The following is an 18,581-nucleotide window of genomic DNA, read 5'->3' as shown; positions in this document are numbered from 1 at the left end:
ATTTCAAAAGGCATCTGGTTAAACAGAGCATGTTGAAAAGTTAATATCAGAGCTACAGCTGACTTCACTCTCTGACATTTTGCAGTTACCTCCTCCTCCCACGCCAGCCATTTTGTAGGCCTGCTCTCTACCCTGTGTCAGCATTCTGAAGGTGTGAATAGGTCCAAAAAGATTGGTGACCCCTGAGATAGCTAGTATTAACCAGCACAAATGTACAGGCAACAAACACTCTGTTCGTCCTTACCTTTTCCATGCAAGCGTGCAGTCACACTGGGACAATTTCAACCATGGTCTCTTGTCGCCACTGCATGTGGGCTGGAGGCCCCTACTAGTTCAGTTTTTTAAACTGCTTCATTTACCCACACTGCAAAGAAATGGAGCAGCTCTAAGATCAAGCTGCCCTGCTTAGCTGGTACCTACCAGTATGAGGTATTTGGATCGGTACTGGACGGTGCCAAAGATCCCTAAGATGACTGCCATTATGTGTAAAAAATTAGCCAGGATGGGCACCCACTGATAACCCAGAAAGTCAAAGATCTGCCTCTCCAGGGCCGCTATCTGAAAGAGAACAAAAGTGGGACAGAGAAGAGAATTACTCATTCCGCAGTATCCCGAGGAACATTTTTTTTTAAGGGAAAGGAAAGAAGAAGTCCAAAGTATATCACATAATTAATGAGAAACCCCATGGACTATTAGTTACAATAGACAGAGACGTTGGCATGATTCATTAGCCGGTGTCGAACAAATAGATCATGGTGCAAGAAGATTCATTAGCTATTATCATAAACTGGGGAAGGGGGAATTGGGGAGGCAGGGGAGGCCCAAGACCCCTGCAGGATTAGAGCCGGCAGTTTAACAGGCAGAAATCAAAACACAAAGTTTCACCCAATCTACAAAGAGCTCCACTGTGTCTTTGTTCAAGTCACAGCGATTGTCTGGAGGTGAACCTGTCAAACCTCCTCGAAATCTGTTAAAAGAGAACTTGAGCATCCAACTCCCTGTTAATCTGGGTCCTACCTGTTCCAAAAGACCAAAAACGAACAAAGCCAAACTCAACTGCTTGACTGTAGTTAATTATATGGTTGATGATAACGGCACTGCCTGGTCACCATACCATAAAATGAACCAAGATGCACAATTAAATGGAAAACCAAAGAATTTGCATCAAACCTGAAAGCTGGCTAGGCATGGCCCTAATTGGCTGGTGCCTGTATCATCGTAACCCTCCTTTCTGAGACCAGTTTCCAAAACTTTAAAAATTGTGTGTGTGTGTGTCACTGGACAAATATTAAGTCGCTTAGAGAAGGCACCCCCAAAAAGGGGGCAAGGCAGGCATATTGTCTGAAGCATAGAAGACACATATGATTTCCTGATAAGAACCCTTGCCCCAAAGTATCACAAAGGGTGGAGAATGGTAAACAAGCTCAGCAGAAGTGGGTGGGAAACTCAGCGTTGAGTTCTCTTTCTAAGAAGCATCTGTATGCATCTCCATAGTATTGAAAAGTGCTCTCGAGTTGCAGCCAACTTACGCCAGCCTTGTAGTGTTTTTCAAGGCAAGAGACATTCTGAGGTGGTTTGCCACTGGCCTGTTGAAACCCCGGACGACCTTGGTGGTCTCCCATCCAAATGCTCAGAGCCAATCCTGCTTAGTTTCTGAGGTCTGATTAGACCAGGCTATCCTGGGCTACCCAGGTCTCGGCATGCATCTACCTGGTTTGCAATGCTCTCTCAGTGGACGTGACAACCACTCATGTTTCAAGGCAGGAAACATGAAGGCAAGAGACATTCATAGAATCATAGAATCTTAGAGTTCGAAGGGACCTCCTGGGTCATCTAGTCCAACCCCCTGCACTATGCAGGACACTTACAACCCTCTTGCTCATCCACTGTAACCTGCTACCCCTTTGAACCTTCACAGAATCAGCCTCTCTGTCAGATGGCTTTGCCACTGCCTGCCTTTACAGAACAACCCTCGTATTCCTTGGTGGTCTTCCATCCAAATACTGACCAGGGCTAACACCACTTAGCTTTGGAGATGTGACTCCAGCTAACTAGGCACCAACGAATGCCATGAGATTTTCTTCCAAAATGCCAGTTTCCATTTTCCTTTCCCCAGTAGAGGGCAGCAATGTGTGTCAATCCACAAGCATACCCAGATGGGCATCCCACTAAAAGAGGGTGATAGAAAAGCAGGCAGACAAGAGCCTATCCTTTTCTTAAGAGTTCCCTTCCCCAAACTCTCTACAACCAGGGCAGAGGAAGCGGGGGGAAAGATAAGTGAAGCAAGGATGCTACAAGTCTATTCGAGAGACAGCTAAAGAGAAAGCCAGGATAGGGTGGTGGTTACATTGTTGGAGTATGATCTGGGAGACCGAGGTTGAAGTCCCTACTCCTTGGGTCAGTCACTCTTAGCTTAACTAACTTCACTGGGATGCTGTTGTAAGGATAAAATGCAGAAGGTGGGGACTTATGTTGTCACCCAGTTTGGGTCAACACTGGAGAGAAAAGCTCTCCAAATGAGGCAGTCTGCCAGAAAGTTCTTGAATTCTGACAAGGAAACTGATCCCCGTTATCAGAAATGATAGTGTCTGGCAACCCGTGGGTTGCAAAGAGCCGTTGTAGGGTGTGGATGACCACAGCTGAGGTCATGGCTAAGATCAGGGCTACCTCCAGCCACTTTGAAAAGGCATCCACAATCACCGGGAATGTGTGTCCCGGGAATGGGCCTGCAAAGTCCATGTACAGTCGGGACCAGGGATTCTTGGCCGACTCCCATGGATGCACAGGCGCTTGAGACATTGCTGGCATTTCTGCCATACCACCGACAATCCCAAGAAGCCATTTTCTCCTGGAGAGCTGACCTCTGTTGTCTGGAGAGCCGCTGTAATTTCGGGTAATTTCCTGGCCCCACCTGTGAGTTGGCAACCCTAGGTGGGGTCCTAGGGCTCCCAGGAGAGCCCACCACTGCAGGGAAGGGCTAAAAGAAATACAAACAAGGTGGGATGAGCTCTGGAGCAGCAAGAAAAATAAGTTGTGGAATCCAGAATCTTATCTAACCACACCACAGGACACTTCCCTCCCACCAAGACCCGCATGTGTGTGCAACAGGAGCCCCGCAGGTGGTTATTTTGCCCGCACACCCTAAATTTGGAGTTAGCTCTGATCTTCCACAGCCACTGACTAAGAATACAAGATCTATTGCAATTTTCCCCCTTAGCCTGCAGGCAACACTAAGAGGAACAGCAGTAGTTTAATCCCTGGTGAAGTTGCAAGCAACTATAGAAATGACTTCTCATCTGAAGATATTTACAGAAGGAAGGCACTCCTGTGATAAAAGAGTGGTTACTGTGAATGCAACAGTCTCAATCACTGACAGATTCCAAGCATGCAACCTCTTAATGTTATGGACACAGGGTTGTGGCTCAGTGGCAGATCATCTGCTTTGCATGAAGGTCCCAGGTTCAATTCCTGACATCTCCAGTTAAAAGGATCAGGTAGCAGGCAATGTGAAAAACCTTGGTCTGAGACCCTGGAGAACCGCTGTCAGTCTGCAATACAGTACTAAACTTGATAGGTTTGGCTCAGGAGCCCTGTTCATATGTTTCAGAGGACACATGCTCATGTAAATCAGTTTGCAAGAAAAGTAAAAAAATAAAAATAAAAAACATTCCCTTTACAAAGGAAACCAGAGACTCGTGCCTGGATACTTTCCACTATAAAGGGATTGGATATGTCCTGGAGTCCCCAGGACATTCGCCTGGCCTCAACCAGGGCCAGGGCTTTTTCGGCCCCGGCCCCAGCCTGGTGGAATGAGCTGCTGGAAGAGCTGAGGGCCCTGCCAGAGTTATCAGCTTTCCACAGGGCCTGCAAGACGGAGCTCTTCCCCCAGACGTATGGTTGAGGCCGGGCTGAGGTCCTGGAGTTACTACTAGGGGATCCCCTAGAATTAATGAGATCAGGACCTTCGCTCCTAATGAAAGAGCTCCTGACTTCCCCTGGACAGGGGAGGGGTGATGGGGAGATAACTCCAATGAATAGCCACCTTTTAATGTGTCGGGATTTTGACGGGTTGTGTTGTTTTATTCTTTTATTGTAAATCGCCGCAAGTCTCTGAGAGCAGCGGTATATAAGTTAAAATATAAATAAATATATAAATATAAATGTGAGAATTAACACATATAAAAAGAAAAATCAAGAATACGCCATACAAAGATCATATGAGAGTTCACAGTAAATATTTCAGAATGCCAATTTTTTTCAGCTCTACTGTAGCCTGCAGGAGCCATTAGAGTCAACAGTCTCCAGAGGATATAAGAGAATTGTTCCTGGGGCATATGGGGTTGGGGGAGGGACGGTTGGAATCCCCAAATCTGAATAAGACTGGACCAGGCAGTCAAATTCTATGCCCCCCCCCAAAGGTGCCCCCATTCTCTGTCGTTTCTAATGGAAGAAAGGGCATTTAAAGGGAACACAGGCCTTTTAAAATTTAAATAACTTTTGCAAGCCGCAAGGGCAGTGCCAGTGAACTCTGAAGGCATTTAAAAGGCTTATTGTGCATTTTTTTGTATGTGAAGGGGCCATGTCTCAGTGATGGAGCATCTGTTTTGAACACTTCATTATGACTGGACAGAAAACACCAAGGGGGAAATCAAGCCATTACCAACAGATCATTTATTTATTGCATTTTACGTTGGCAACTGAGGCGCAATAAATAAAATAAACTTGTGTTTGTTGTACTGCTCTTCATAGCCTTCACAATCTGACAAAAGAAGAAGGATAGCAAAAGAGAGAGAGAGACAGAGGCAAAACAAGGAGCAGGAAAAATGAGAGCTGCAGCAGAATTAACGACAGAAATTCAGTAAGGAGGCTGTGAAAAAGGAACATGGGTAGGAAGAAAGGCACCATCAAATGTCTGAAAGAATCAAAATGTGAATCTGGATTTTGGCAACGTCAACAGACAAAACAGAATTTAGAGATATTATGAAGATTACGGTAAAGTAGACGGCTTTACTATGACATATGCGAAGTATAGAAATAATGCGGATGATGTTTCAAAATTACAGGCTACGAAAAGCACTACAACAAACACAAGTTTGTTTAATTGATTGCGCCGCAGTTGGCAAGGTAAAATGCAATAAATAAATACTCTCTTGGTAATATAGTGAATATAGTGTAAACAGGTATAGTGAATAGGGGTGTGTATTTATACAAAGAACCTCTCCTACAGCACAAAAAAGAGAGAGAAGAAGCCATGAAACAAACCTGGGCTCGGTTGGGACGGCCGGCTAAGTTAAAGAATTCCTCTCTGTTTCGGAAGTTGGTTGCAAATCACCCAAGTAAGTCCCCCTCTTCACTGAATAATGTTATTTTACCTGAGGTATGGGGAAGACACTAGGGAACTGTATGGTGGTGTGGATGAGATTGAACATCTGATGAGACAGGAAACCTCCCAAGCTAGCTGCCAGTAGAGTTCTCAGAAGTGAGAAGTTTGATCAAGACTCTGAGGACAAATAAGGCTCCAGGCATAGCTTTAATCCACCCTGAGCTAATAAAAAACAATTTGGACTTGTGGGTGCCAGAGCAGGCCTCTTTATTCACAGCCACTGACAATTCAGGAAGAATACCAAAAGACTGGGGGGTGGGAATTATACTTCCCATATTCAAGAGGGAAAACCAAGATAAGCTGTCCAATTATAGGCCAATTAGCCTCTTAAGTACTGTGAGCAAACTGTATGCTCAGCATTTACAGGAGAAATGGAAAGTTTGGATGGAACAAGATAACTGTCTGGGTCATGAGCAAGCTGGCTTCAGAGAAGGGCGTTCAACTCTGGATCAATGTACAATATTAAACCACTAATGGCCAGATACTCTTCCAAATCTATCATTTCCCTTTATGCAGCTTTCATTGATTTGATATCAGCCTTTGATTCCATCTCCAGGACAGGCTTTCTCAACCAGGGTTTCTTGATGGTCTTCGGTTTATCAGAAGATATGACCATACATGGTCATGTTGACACCCCCCCCCCATGGCCAATGATGGGCCTGGAGGGGGTGGGAAGGGGAGGGGCCCCGGGTGGACTCATACAAAGCTATACTTCCCAAATAATGTGCTGCATGATCATACCACTTCTGGGGTTTCTTGAAGCCTGAAGAATGTTTCAAGGGTTTCCCAAGACTAAAAATGCTGAGAAAGGCTGCTCTAGGAGCATTCTATGGAGCAAACTGAAAGCTTCAACTATAGGTAGGCACTTTTTATATTTTATGAGGGCACTGCATGAAAATACCTTCATAAGGATAAGAATCAACCCTCAGGGTACCGTGACAGATCCCATAAAAGTAGAGAAGGGTATAAAGCAGGGCTGTATAGTTAATGGCTATAAATATTCTATTAAAATGTAAAGGGAAAACAGGGTAAATTCCAAAAAGAAAAAGAAGGAGAGCAAAATCACTGATACTCATGGATGAAACAGGTTGCATTTGGGTGGAATAACCAGAAATTCTATTGTAGACATATTAAGTATCAAACTGCGATTGGATGACTGCGCAAAAACTTTTTAAAAAGAGCATCAAAGGTGAACTGAAAGATGTAACAGGATAACCACTGACATAAAAAATAAAACTGAAAAAAACTACTTCAAAGGGACTGAAGAATCCCGAGAAAAGAAGCAGAATAAAGAAGTAGTGAACCAAGATCTGTGCCCTGGGGCACCAAAAGAGAGTGCCAAGGATGAAGAATCTAAAACTAGGAACACTAAAATGAGCCACCATTAAGACAGGAACAAGACCAAGAAATAAAAAGCTCCTAAAACCCCAAACCAGCAACACGAAAAAAATGGAACACCAGACAGCATCAAAAGCAGTCTTGAGCAAACAATGGCTTTATTTTTTCCTGGGATTTCTTTCGTACGCAACTCTGAACTCTAAAAATGTACTTAAGGGGCAATAAATAAATGAAGCCAGGAATCCTGCGACTAGATTGCACTTTCCTCAAGAACAGTATGGTGGATTTATGCTCCAAGAGTATGCTCCAAATTTCAAGGCAGGAAGCCTTCAAAGAGCTTGGGGGTGAGCGATCTACTCCTGGCTTCCAAAGATGGGGGGAACCTGGTAGGAAAAATACACAGGAGCTTATAGCACCTAATGGTTTTTTTGGGGGGGGGCATATGGAGTGGAGGTCTGCGTTCAACAGGGCCATTAAGAACCTAATTAGCCTAATCTAGAAGGTGAAGCCACCTGTGCCGGTGATTTATAGCCTCCTGTCAAGCTGCTCTGCTGAGGAAGATTGGCTTAGATCAGAGGGAAGAGGGAAGAGAAATGTGTGCATGGGTTTCTTGTCATCAAGGTGGTTTATTTCAGGGGGCTGTGATGAATAGATGACAGAGACCAACGGATTCTGCCCCTTTCCATTTACAAGACATAATAAAGGTTTCAGGAGCACTCATAAAAGCCACACCATTGAGAGGCAAGCCACGTCCCCGGACCTTTCAAAAACCCAGGTCTGTCATTCAGGGGGTGGCATCTTTTCAGCTCTTTTTTATTATTGTTATTATGCACCAGCTGTCGCTTACCTTGTGGTCGATTTATTTCCTCCTTCCGTTCCCCTGAGAGCCTACCTCTTTCTTGACATGCAGACCCCTGCCAATTCACTTATTTTAAAAGATTTACACCCCGTCTAACATTCATAGGCTTCCTCAGCAGACTGCCAATAAATCGCATACACAAAAAAATCACAAAAACAAAAAAATGCTAAAAAGTGGATCCAAAGTATAATGGCTTGGCTCCAAATATTCTTGACTCAGTCTGGGTGGAGCATTAGTGTGGGATGGAATCTCCTCAGGGACGGAGTTCCCTCACAAGTCTGGGCCTTGGGTCTGTTAAGTACATCAAGTAGAAGTTGCAAGCCCTCAGTCTTTATCTAGGGCAGGGGGTTATATGAGAGCTCCCCAGGGATCATGCAGCCATTCCCAGAAGTTTGGATGGCTACTGACATCACTAGATGTCACTGGAGACCACTTCCCCTGTCACTCTACAGGCCTAGTCTCTTCCCCAACATTGGAAACGGTAAATGATCGATTGATTTGATAGGCTGGGTCCCACATCTTGCTTCTATGCCTACTTCTCTGAAGGGGCATGCCATCAGTTCTGTGGTTCCTCAAAGCCTTAAAAATATATCAGGGGTTCTTCCAAGGCCAAAAGGTTGAAAAAGCTTGACCTAGCAAGTCCCTTGAGTGAATAAGTTCCACCTACTAAACCCTCACAATTCCTCTCCCCTTAGAGAAGGATGACATTCTTATGATTGAAGGATATAATTCACCTCATGACTGAGTCCTATTCTGCCTCACTAGCTGCCCTCCCTAAGCTATTCCCTTCTGGAAGTGAAACCGTTCCTCATTTAACACATCTGGAAATATACTACTTGACTTTTCAGGCTCCTGATGTGTGCCGCTTCCCAGGCTGCATTTAGGAGAGAGGTTCCTATCAGTGGTGAGGGGAAGTGCTATCAAGGCACAGGGGACTTATGACAACCTCGTAGGGCTTTCAACACAAGAGGGGTTCAGAGGTGGCTTGCCATTGCATCCCTCTGCACAGCAACGCTGGACTTTCTTGCTGGTCTCTCATCCAAATCCTAACCATGGCCGACCTTGCTTAGCTTCAGAGATCTGACAACATCAGATGAGCAGATTATCTGGACCAGGGGAGGTTCCTATAGCCCCATGCTAAGTCCTCCACTGCCACCAATAAAAGTTTGCCCTATGTTTGCCTGGATATTTAGGATTTTCCCTTTACCAGAGGAGAAAAATGAACAGGTTGTCTGCCCGGTGATGGTTCTCTTTCTTTCCTCCCCAAAAGAAAGTACCCTATTTCGCACGTTAAACTGCAGCTAGAAATGTTGGCTAATGACCATTCTCTTGCTAGGAATCCAACCTGCCTGCCAGTCCAAACAACTTGCAATACCTGTTCCAATAGAAAATAAAAAGGGGGTTGCTCCTCACTGTCTGTTACTCATACCATTTTTCAGCCAGCAATCATATTTCACAGCAAGTCAGCCGAAACAACCACCACAATCCATCACAAGGACACAAAAATAAGGTATTAAGAATGAGTTCTGGCTCTTGGAAGCGGCAAATTTATCCAGATTCCAGTCTCTTCTTTTTAGGTCAATTTGATGTAGTGGTTGGAATATTGAACTATGATCTGGGGGACTTGGGCTTGAACCCACACTCACCTAAAAAGCTCACTGACATATCATGGACCTCTCTGAAGCTTAGCCTACTCCACAGGGAGAATAACACGGAGAAGTGAGAACCATATATGCTGTTCTGAGCTCTTTGGATGAAGAACTAGGTAAAAAATATGTGCTATATATAAAGACAGGAGGAGACGAAGGTGAGTTCATTGCCCATGAAGATATACCAGAGCTGTTCCTTCCACTGATCCTCTGAACAAAACCATGTTAAAGGTAATCATTCTGTTTTTTCTTGGCCCTCTCTTTCCTCCCTCTACCTCTCTCCATTACAGCTCATCTTGATTAAATTTCTCACTCTACAGATAATAAAGAACAGCTCATAATTTAGATATGGTTTTCCTGAGACTTGTGATGAACACCGACTACGGTCTCCCAATGTGGCACGTGATGGACAAGTTAACAGTATTGTTGATTTTATTGACAGTGTGTATGTGTGTTGCAATATGCTTTGAGACCCTCAGTGAGAAAAGAGAGACATAAATAGGGATGGGCATGAACCGCCTCACAAGCCAAAATTCAGCATGAACTTGGGGCATTTCAGAGTCTCCGAAGATTTCCTGGACTTTTGTCTGGTTTGGTTATTCTGGCCCTTAAACTTAATTTGTGACTGGGATCCACAGCTGACCTCTTAGGTTTAAATGGCTGCAAGCCAATCGGATTCACATCCCCACGCACACATGGGGAAGTGGGGGGGAGCAAAACTGACCAATGAAATGGCTGCTAGCCATTTCAGCCTAATAACTGACAGGTGCATCCACCTACTGTCAGGCTGAAATAGCTGCAAGAAAGACAGATGAAATGGCTGCTAGCCCAACTCAATGATTCAGGGTCTTCTGGCTAAATTTGGTCCATGGGTTGCCTCAGACTCTGAGCCAAACTTTTAGGTTCATACCCATCCCTAGCCATAAATACTCAAAGCAAAAAGAATAAATATGTGAATAACTATCTCCCCCCAAAAACCTGGCACAATCATCAATCTTGAACTGCATGATATATGGAAGATCCATGGAAAGAAGCTATCTAAACTGGGCCACAGTTTCTGTAATCTGCAAGTCATCCTAAGCGGTTACATCATCCTAAACCAGCCTTTCTCAATTTTTTTACTGTTGAGAAACCCCATGAAACATTCTTCAGTCTTCGAAAAACCCCAGAAGTGATGTGATGATGGTCCCTTCAGGCCCATCATTAGCCATTTTTGGGAGAGGTAGGTGGATCAACATGATCATGTATTGTCATAGCACCCAATAAATGTTTACCGATTTTTAAATCTACAAGAAATTAATTATCACCCACCCATTTGGGAAACCCTTCAAGAAACCTCAGGGTTTCACAAATCCCTGGTTGAGGAACCCTGTTCTAAGATATTGAAGAAGGGCTTAGAAAGGTATAATTCTGTTTTGGATGCAGAGTTATTTTCTGAACAAAAATTCTCTAGGCATGCACACAGAAGCAGCTCTACTGGAGCAGGACTTTTAACTAACTGTGACAATCAGCAGCTTGGGATTTGTTTACTGACGCATTAGTTCTGGTCACCACATCTCAAAAAAGAAAGATGAAGAGTCAGGAAAAAAACAAATAATGGCAATGAGTGGAGGGAGATTAACGTCTACAAACCTCTACAAAAAGGATCTCCAATCTTTTAAGCCAACAGGTTCCAACAGGATTTTGAGAGGGAGCAGAAAGTTCCATCCCATAATGGTTCCCATAGGGGGTGGCCCCAAATGCTAAAATGGCTGCAACAGGAGATGGAAGATCAAACTGAATAGTTTCTTCCCCACTCTCCAGCCATGGGACACGCTTTGCATTGGTAAATTAAATTAAATGTTATTCTTATAACCTTGTGCAAATCTGAAACAATCAAAATATAATATACACAGTTAAAACAATAATCTTATCCATGGTTCCTCTTAATATTTGTGAAACTGGCCAGGAGGTGGAGAGTGTCCGGGGTCTCCGAGTTGGAATAGGGCCAATTAGGGTGCAGCCAGCAACGCTGATTGTCCCGGCCCAAACACCTCATGCCCTCCATGTCTGCCCGTTCACCAGTGCCTCGCCGCCACTCCGATGCTCCGCACACTGACTTGCGGCAGCGCACCAAGGCTGCTACCTGCCACGGCAAGAATGGCTACCTCAGGAGCTGCCACTTTAGAGCCATCCCTGCCACTGTCTACGACCCAGCCACCGTGTCCACTAACGATAGGGGGGGCGCCAGTGCCAAACAGCCACCGCTGAACTGCCATCCATGATACCCTCTGCCACCCACCTGCAGTGCCCACGAACCAGGATGTGCTGCTGGTGGCAGTGCCCGCACTGTGGCGGCAACTGCAGCGATGAGCTGCCACTGCCGCCACACACAGAGCCCGCCAAGGAAGAAGAGCCGGTGCTGACGCCCCCCCCCCCACAAGCGCAAGCCTCAGCTGCCGTCGAACGCAGCGGCCAAAGCGAATGGTGAGAGGACCCGGAGCCGGCCTTGTGCCGCACCCGTCGCCAAACACCACCACGAGGAGTCACCACCGCACGAGTGCCCACGTGGGATAATGCACTGCCGCCCCCGATCTCCTGCCTGCGCCCACACCAAACCCAACCAGGGGCTGCCGCCACCACCATGACCATGGTGGGCCCGCCGCCAACTCCCCCAACTCCATCCGCCCGCAGTCCACACACGCCCACCAGCAACTCGCCACCGCTCCAGCGAACTGCCTCCCACCCCCCCACCCCCGCCCAGCCATTAGTGCCCCCTGCATTTTTACTGACTCTAGTGACCTCCATATGATTTCTTTCTTAGATACTATGGTCCACAGGGAAGATGATAATATTGTATGGGTTTCTAAGAAGCTCCCCCACACTTACTGAACAATTTACCAGTGGGTCAATTCGCTAGGCACAAGAGGATTAACATTAGGGAGAAATGTTTTCAACAAGCAGCAGGCGATCTTGAAGTAGCACTTTTACAAAGGGTTATCCATTAAGAATCATCAAAAGTGCTACACATAAAACCGCTTTCAGATAAGAAAATCACTTTTTCAACAGGATACATGCCCTAAATCTGACGGGGTTATGAGCTCTTTTGAGTTTAACACCAAATTTGGCAGATTATTTTCAAACATTGGCATGTTGTGCCAGATATACAAGGTTTCAGGAACCTACATCTTTTGGCTGTTTGACATTAAAAACCTTTCCTAAAAGACCTTTCCTAAAGGTAAATACAGGTGTGGCAGGTGCATTGTTTGCCACCTCATATTAGAATGTGTTGAATACAACTTTACAAAGGTTAATTTCATTGTTAAATAAATGGCTTTTTCAACTATAATTCAAAGAATCTTATATATTGTCTAACTTGTCCTTGTGAAAAAAAATGTGGATGTAACTACAAGATCTTTAAAAACATACATTCTTCAACAATACTCCAGGATAAAACCCAAAATCTGGAAGCTTCCTTAACTGAGCAATGCCTTGCAAAACGACATGACTTTAGAGGACATAAAATGTTTTAGTCTCATGCAAATTAAATCTGATAGGATGAACCAGATTAATATCATGAAAATGCTGTTCCAAAAAGAGGTATTTTTCATCCATACATTGAATTGATTACAACCTGAGGTATTAAATTGTAGTGCAGACATCTCCTGGTTTTTATAATTTGGATGTGGGCGCCTATGATTCAGGTGCACTGCCTTTTGCACTTAATGAATATAGACTGTGAGTCCTGTTGGAAGACCTGATACTTCTGCCACATTGAAAACAGGTCTCCCTTGAGAACAGATTCATGAAAAATGTAACAAGTGTTTTTGGTAGGTGTTTTTTTTCCTGTCATCACTTCAGGTAAATGTGAATAAGGTTTGTCTCTATGTTTTATAGACATAGAACTATATCAATCATGTAACTATCATTTTCATGTTATTTTCTAGAGAATTGTTTTCAAAATATGCTTCATTAGATACTCACTACAATTTCATAAGTACAAATAGCAGAGAGGCACACCACAGAGCACTTAACAAAGGTGGTAATGATTACTCATATGTTATTTTCTAGAGTAGCTTGTGTTTACTTTTTGAAATTTACCCCAGGCTCTTTTAGACCCCTTGTGATGGTGAGTGAGCCTAAATGTCATTACAGTATTACCACTGTTATTATGTATTAAGCAAACGCTGGCAAGGGATCATGGGAATGGTAGTCCATGGACATCTGGAGGACCACAGGTTGCCTACCCCTGTATCAGAAGAGTTCTTAATTTTGCATTCACTTTTGTCACATTACTTCACTGCAGTCTTTGCCACTGAAGAAATATATTTTGACAGCATTTGTCACTGGACAGCGCTTTGCTGATGACTACAAATAAACTGAAAAAAAGAAAAACAGACATGATTCATCTTTTTTCATTTGCATACTAGTTACATTTACTGTACTTTCTTCAACCACTGTTCAGGATTGTTTTCAAGTTGAATCATAGAGTTGGAAGGGACGTTCCGGGCCCTTTAGTCCAGCTGTCCCCAACCCCCAGTCCGGAGACCGGGACCGGTCCGTAGATCAATTGGTACTGGGCCGCGGCTCCTCCTCGTCCTCCTCCCCGGCTGCTGCCCTGCCACTCTGCTGCCAGCTCATCTTTGGTGCTCTCCGGTGGCCGCCATGGCTGGGGCTCCGCCTCGACGTGGTACTGCGCAGCTGCTGGCAGTGCACCCCAGTGGGCAGAGGTAAGTTAGGGATGCCGGCGGGAAAGCAAGTGGAGCACGGGCTCAGGCGGCGGCAACGTCCCTCGGTAAAAGACTACCCCCCCCCCGGGGCCTCAGTCAAATTGTCAAGCGTTGACCGGTCCCCGGTGATAAAAAGGTTGGGGACCACTGCCTAGTCCACCCCCTGAACTATGCAGGACACTGACAACCCTATCACTCATCCATTGTAACCTGCCACCCCCTTGAACCTTCCCAGAATCAGCCTCTCCATTAGATGGCTATCCAGCCTCTGTTTAAAAATGTCTAAAGATGGAGAACCCACCTAGAGAATGGAGACGGAGAATGGTTGTTTTTCTCCTAGCCAGTGTCTTTAAATATTGCTAATTTGCATATCTTTTCCTCACCATGGTGTCTACAGGCTCTAAAGAGCTGGAGACACCTGACCTAGTAGGTGGGTCTTCTTGGTAAAGCCAGGTCGAAAGAAGTCTACTTGGTAGAGAAGACATCAGGATCATGCAATGTTCATATATGTCTGCTTCTATCAAACTCTTCTATCACACTCTACTTCCAGTCTTAGGCTCAACAGTATGTCTGAATATTGGAAACAAAAATTTGGCAACTATTTGGCTTTGCCAATCAAGAGCAAATAATTACAAGCAAGATACCCTTTTTAGATGCTATTTTGAGAATTATATATTGCCTGGCTAGAAGTAAGACTTTTATTCAGAGAAGGGTTAAGTGGCACCAATAAAATCAATCAAGTTTTGTTGGTCTTAAAGGTACCACTTGATTTGAACTTTTTCCTGCTGCTTCAAACCAACATGCCTACCCACCTGAATCGATCTGTGAAAGGCTGCATGACAACTGGGAAAACAACTTCTGATCACAACACAGACAGTGTGGTAGAAAGAAATTTACACATTCCAGAACCTGAAACTTCAAGGTCCAATGGGGAAAAGAAAAAGAACAACGAATGAGAACCAAGGAAAATGATAATACAGGTAGATGAAAGAGGGTCACATATGGAGTGATGCCCCCATGACGACGACGACTACTACTACTACGGGAAGGGTGGTAGTAGTCATGGGTGCATCCCTCCATTCTGTATTCCAAAGGAAAACAGAAAATAGTCTCACAGACAGGAATTTTTCACTAGCATTGCCCTTGTTGATGCAGCTTCATTGGCTGTATTATGACCGCTTGGCCGCTTCCATCCGAGACTCTCAGCCCCACATCTATATTCTATGCCCATACCCATTACTGTGCTGTGTCCATTACTGCGCTCAGCTCCGGAGCAACCTTACGATTAACGGTACCCTGAAGGACTATTATCTTTGAGCAGTGCTATTTCGTTTGCCATATGCCTTGAGCTCAGCGGGGACTTCATTTAATTAAGCTTCACTCAGAATTGACATTTCTAAAGTAACAAACCTTCTGGAACCACCACGGAGAAAACCATGAGCACTGTTGGGCACCTGGTCTCAAATCAGCCTCCAAGGACTCAAGGAGATTCTTTCAGTCTGGATCAAAGTTCATCTCCTTTGGGGAGAAATTCTTAATGGACTCGACCTAGCCTAAGCAGAGGAAATTTTTGGATGATCTGAAAGCACTTCATACCAATCAACTGGATTTAAGTAGGAAGTTACAAGATCTTAGGGATGCATCAAAGGTTTGTATCAAACATGCTCAGAAGTAATATTTACTGGATCCAATTGTGACAAGCAGATGTAAGTTCAAATGGGTCTGAATACATCTTTGTTGGTCTTAAAGATGTAAGTTGTTCATGAGCTATGTTTGCTTGTTCTCGTGAACAAGCTCACAAGAATCACAACCTGTCAAATAGGTTTGCATGGTTTTTTCCCCCTTCAGATCTGCACATGAGCAAAAATGCTTCTGAAGACTGATTCATATGCTATTAATTTAAGAACTACTCCGATAAACACCAAAGGGCAAGATTATTTTTTAAAAAATGATTTATGAGAATTCTATATGATTTGTGACTGAATGTAAGCCAAAGCGTCTTACGAGCCTTTCCCTTCCTCTCCCCACAACAGACGCCCTGTGAGGTAGGTAAGGCTGAGAGAGCTCTGAGAGAACTGTGAATAGCTCAAGATCACTCAGCTAGCTGCATAAGGAAGAGTGGGAAATCAACCCCAGTTCTCCAGATCAGAGTCCGCTGCTCTTTTACCACTCCACCACAATGACACTCAAGGTCAGGTCAGGAGGATCTGGAACAGTGGTCCCCAACCTTTTTATCACTGGGGACCGGTCAAAGCGTGACAATTTTACTGAGGCCCGGGGGGGGGTAGTCTTTTGCCGAGGGACGTCACCGCGCCCCTGACTTCCCACTGCCTGCTGGGGGGCACTGCCAGCAGCAGCTGTGCAGTACCATGCTGAGGGGGAGCCCCAGCCATGGTGGCCTCCAGAGAGCACCAAAGGTGAGCCGGCAGCAGAGTGGCAGGGCAGCACCTGAGACAGCAGCCAGGGAGGAGGACGAGGAGGAGCCGCGGCCCAGTACTGAATGATCCATGGACCGGTCCCAGTCCAGGGGTTGGGGACCACTGATCTGGAAGAATGTTTCCAGACTCTTCCAACACTTCATTCTATTGCTCCGGCTAATCAGGAACCCAGTGTGGTATAGTGGTTAAGAGTGTCACTCTGGTATTTGGGAGACCCAGGTTCAAATCCCCACTTGTGCCATAGAAGCTTGCCGGGTGACCTTAGATCAGTCACTCTCAGCCTAGTCTTCCTCACAGGGTTGTCGTAAGGATAACATGGAGGAGCAGAGAATGATGTAAGCTGCTTTGGATCCCCACTGTGGAGAAAGGTGGGCTACAAATGGAAGTTCATAAATATTTGTCCCACTAGAGTTCTTTTCACTATGGTAGTTATGTCCGACCTCAACAAGGGCCAGAGCCTTCTCGGTCCTGGCCTCCACCTGGTAGAACAAGCTCCCTGAAGAGATCAGGGCCCTGTCTGAACTCCTACAATTTCGCAGGGCCTGCAAAAGGGAGCTCATCCACCAGGCATTTGCTTGAGGCCGACCAGCCCAAAAACACCCACTGCCCCCCCGACACCCCCTCCCATAACCAAAGAATCCGACCGACCCAAAGTCGTGTCAATGTTCCTGTTCAAATATTGTTCTGGTTGACATGTTATGTTATGATTGTTATCTCTGTTGCAATGTTTTACGTAGTTACCCCATAATGTTATATGTAAACCACCCAGAGCTGTATGGAAAGTGGTCTAAAAATATAAATAAATAAATAAATAAATAAATAAATAAATAAATAAATAAATAAATAAATAAATAAATAAATAAATAAATAAATAAATAACGTGGCACTTCTGAAAAACTGGGAGCTGCCTCTATGCTTAAATAAAGGGGATCATAAGCAACATGCATGTACTTGGCCCTTCCCAATGTGCTGGTGTATGCCTTAAACAAGTTTATCAAAGCAGGATGACATTAGGACGTCTAACACGGTTTATTCTTAATACATAAATGCACGTTGAGCTGACTACGGTAATCACTCTCTTCCTCCATGGTGACATTATTTCCTCTATTATTTTTGCAGGTTGTATAACTGAACTTTTCATTACCGAACTTCTAAAATACTCTCCCGCCTAGCTGTTGAAAAAAATTCAGCACAGGTAAATGGCTTTGTTGAAGCCAAGCGGAAAGCATTTAGCGAGGAAAATGTATTTCATTTTCACACCAGAGATCTGTGCATGTATTTTAAATAAAAGGTAGTGAACAAACAAGCTGGAGTTTTTTGGGGGAGGGGTGGGTTAAAATGGGAAATTCTTCCATCGAAGCATCTCCTGCTCAAATGCCGGAGCTGCCACAGCAAGGCAGGCTAGGAAGACAAGCTGATTGCTTAATTTGATTTAAATTAAGATGTCTATATTTCCTGATTACTGCTTTCTTTAGCAACTGCACTTAAACGGCTGACAATTAGACTCCGCTTAAATCACAGGCAAATCTTTCTGGGGTGAATATTAATGTACTCGGGAACTCATATGCAGGATGCTGTGCCAACTACGAAAAACACACCAGAACAAGGCCGACAGTTGAAGGACAACCTCTCTCTTTTTTTGACAAGCCATGGGCCAAGCTGGGAGCGCAAGGGTGTGCAGGGAGCAGGGGGACCATGGAGACACCTCTCTAGGAATCATGTTGCGCCTCTCTAGGAATCATCCAAAACCTGTGTGGTAAAACCACAAAGTTTGCAGTAATCCCTAGACAGGACTGACAACACTGATAGTCACACCACTGCACAACAACTATTGTCATTAATGACTTTTGTCCCACCAGCCATGGCTGCAGAGGCATGGCAACCAGCCCTAGTGACTCCTCTACATATGTTGAATCCCCCTTCCCAAGAGGTACACAGTTATTTAGTTACAATGGGCTGGATTCACTGCACCATCCCACCTGTGTTGGAGGTTGGAGGTCTTATGCAAGCAGAAATTCGAAAACAAGACCACAGTAGCCGCTTTTGCACCAGGTAAATCTTGCTTTGTCTCCACCTGCGCAACCAGTTTCCAGATAATATAGTAACACAAGTAGACCACTAGGTGCTGTATAAAATCTTGTGCAAGTCAATGGCTTGTACCCTACAACCTCTCAGAGCACAACCTGTAGAATGTAGCTTTCCTGG

The 18,581-nt window shown here is 44.8% G+C and overlaps 1 protein-coding gene across 3 annotated transcripts in view; it reads right to left on the bottom strand.

The window, feature by feature from the left end:
• NKAIN1 (sodium/potassium transporting ATPase interacting 1) overlaps positions 1-18,581 on the bottom strand; it is an 87,112-nt gene that overhangs the window by 27,057 nt on the left and 41,474 nt on the right. For 2 of the 3 annotated variants that reach the window (XM_077337143.1, XM_077337144.1), the window contains exon 2: positions 421-558. The exons of the other annotated variant lie outside the window; for it this stretch is intronic. In XM_077337143.1, coding sequence (XP_077193258.1) covers positions 421-558 — 138 coding nt within the window. The remainder of the gene's footprint in view (positions 1-420; positions 559-18,581) is intronic. 3 annotated transcript variants of the gene reach the window in all.

This window comes from Paroedura picta, chromosome 5 (genome assembly GCF_049243985.1).
Source record: "Paroedura picta isolate Pp20150507F chromosome 5, Ppicta_v3.0, whole genome shotgun sequence".
Lineage (NCBI taxonomy): Eukaryota > Metazoa > Chordata > Lepidosauria > Squamata > Gekkonidae > Paroedura > Paroedura picta.
This window is presented reverse-complemented; position numbering and strand designations above follow the sequence as displayed.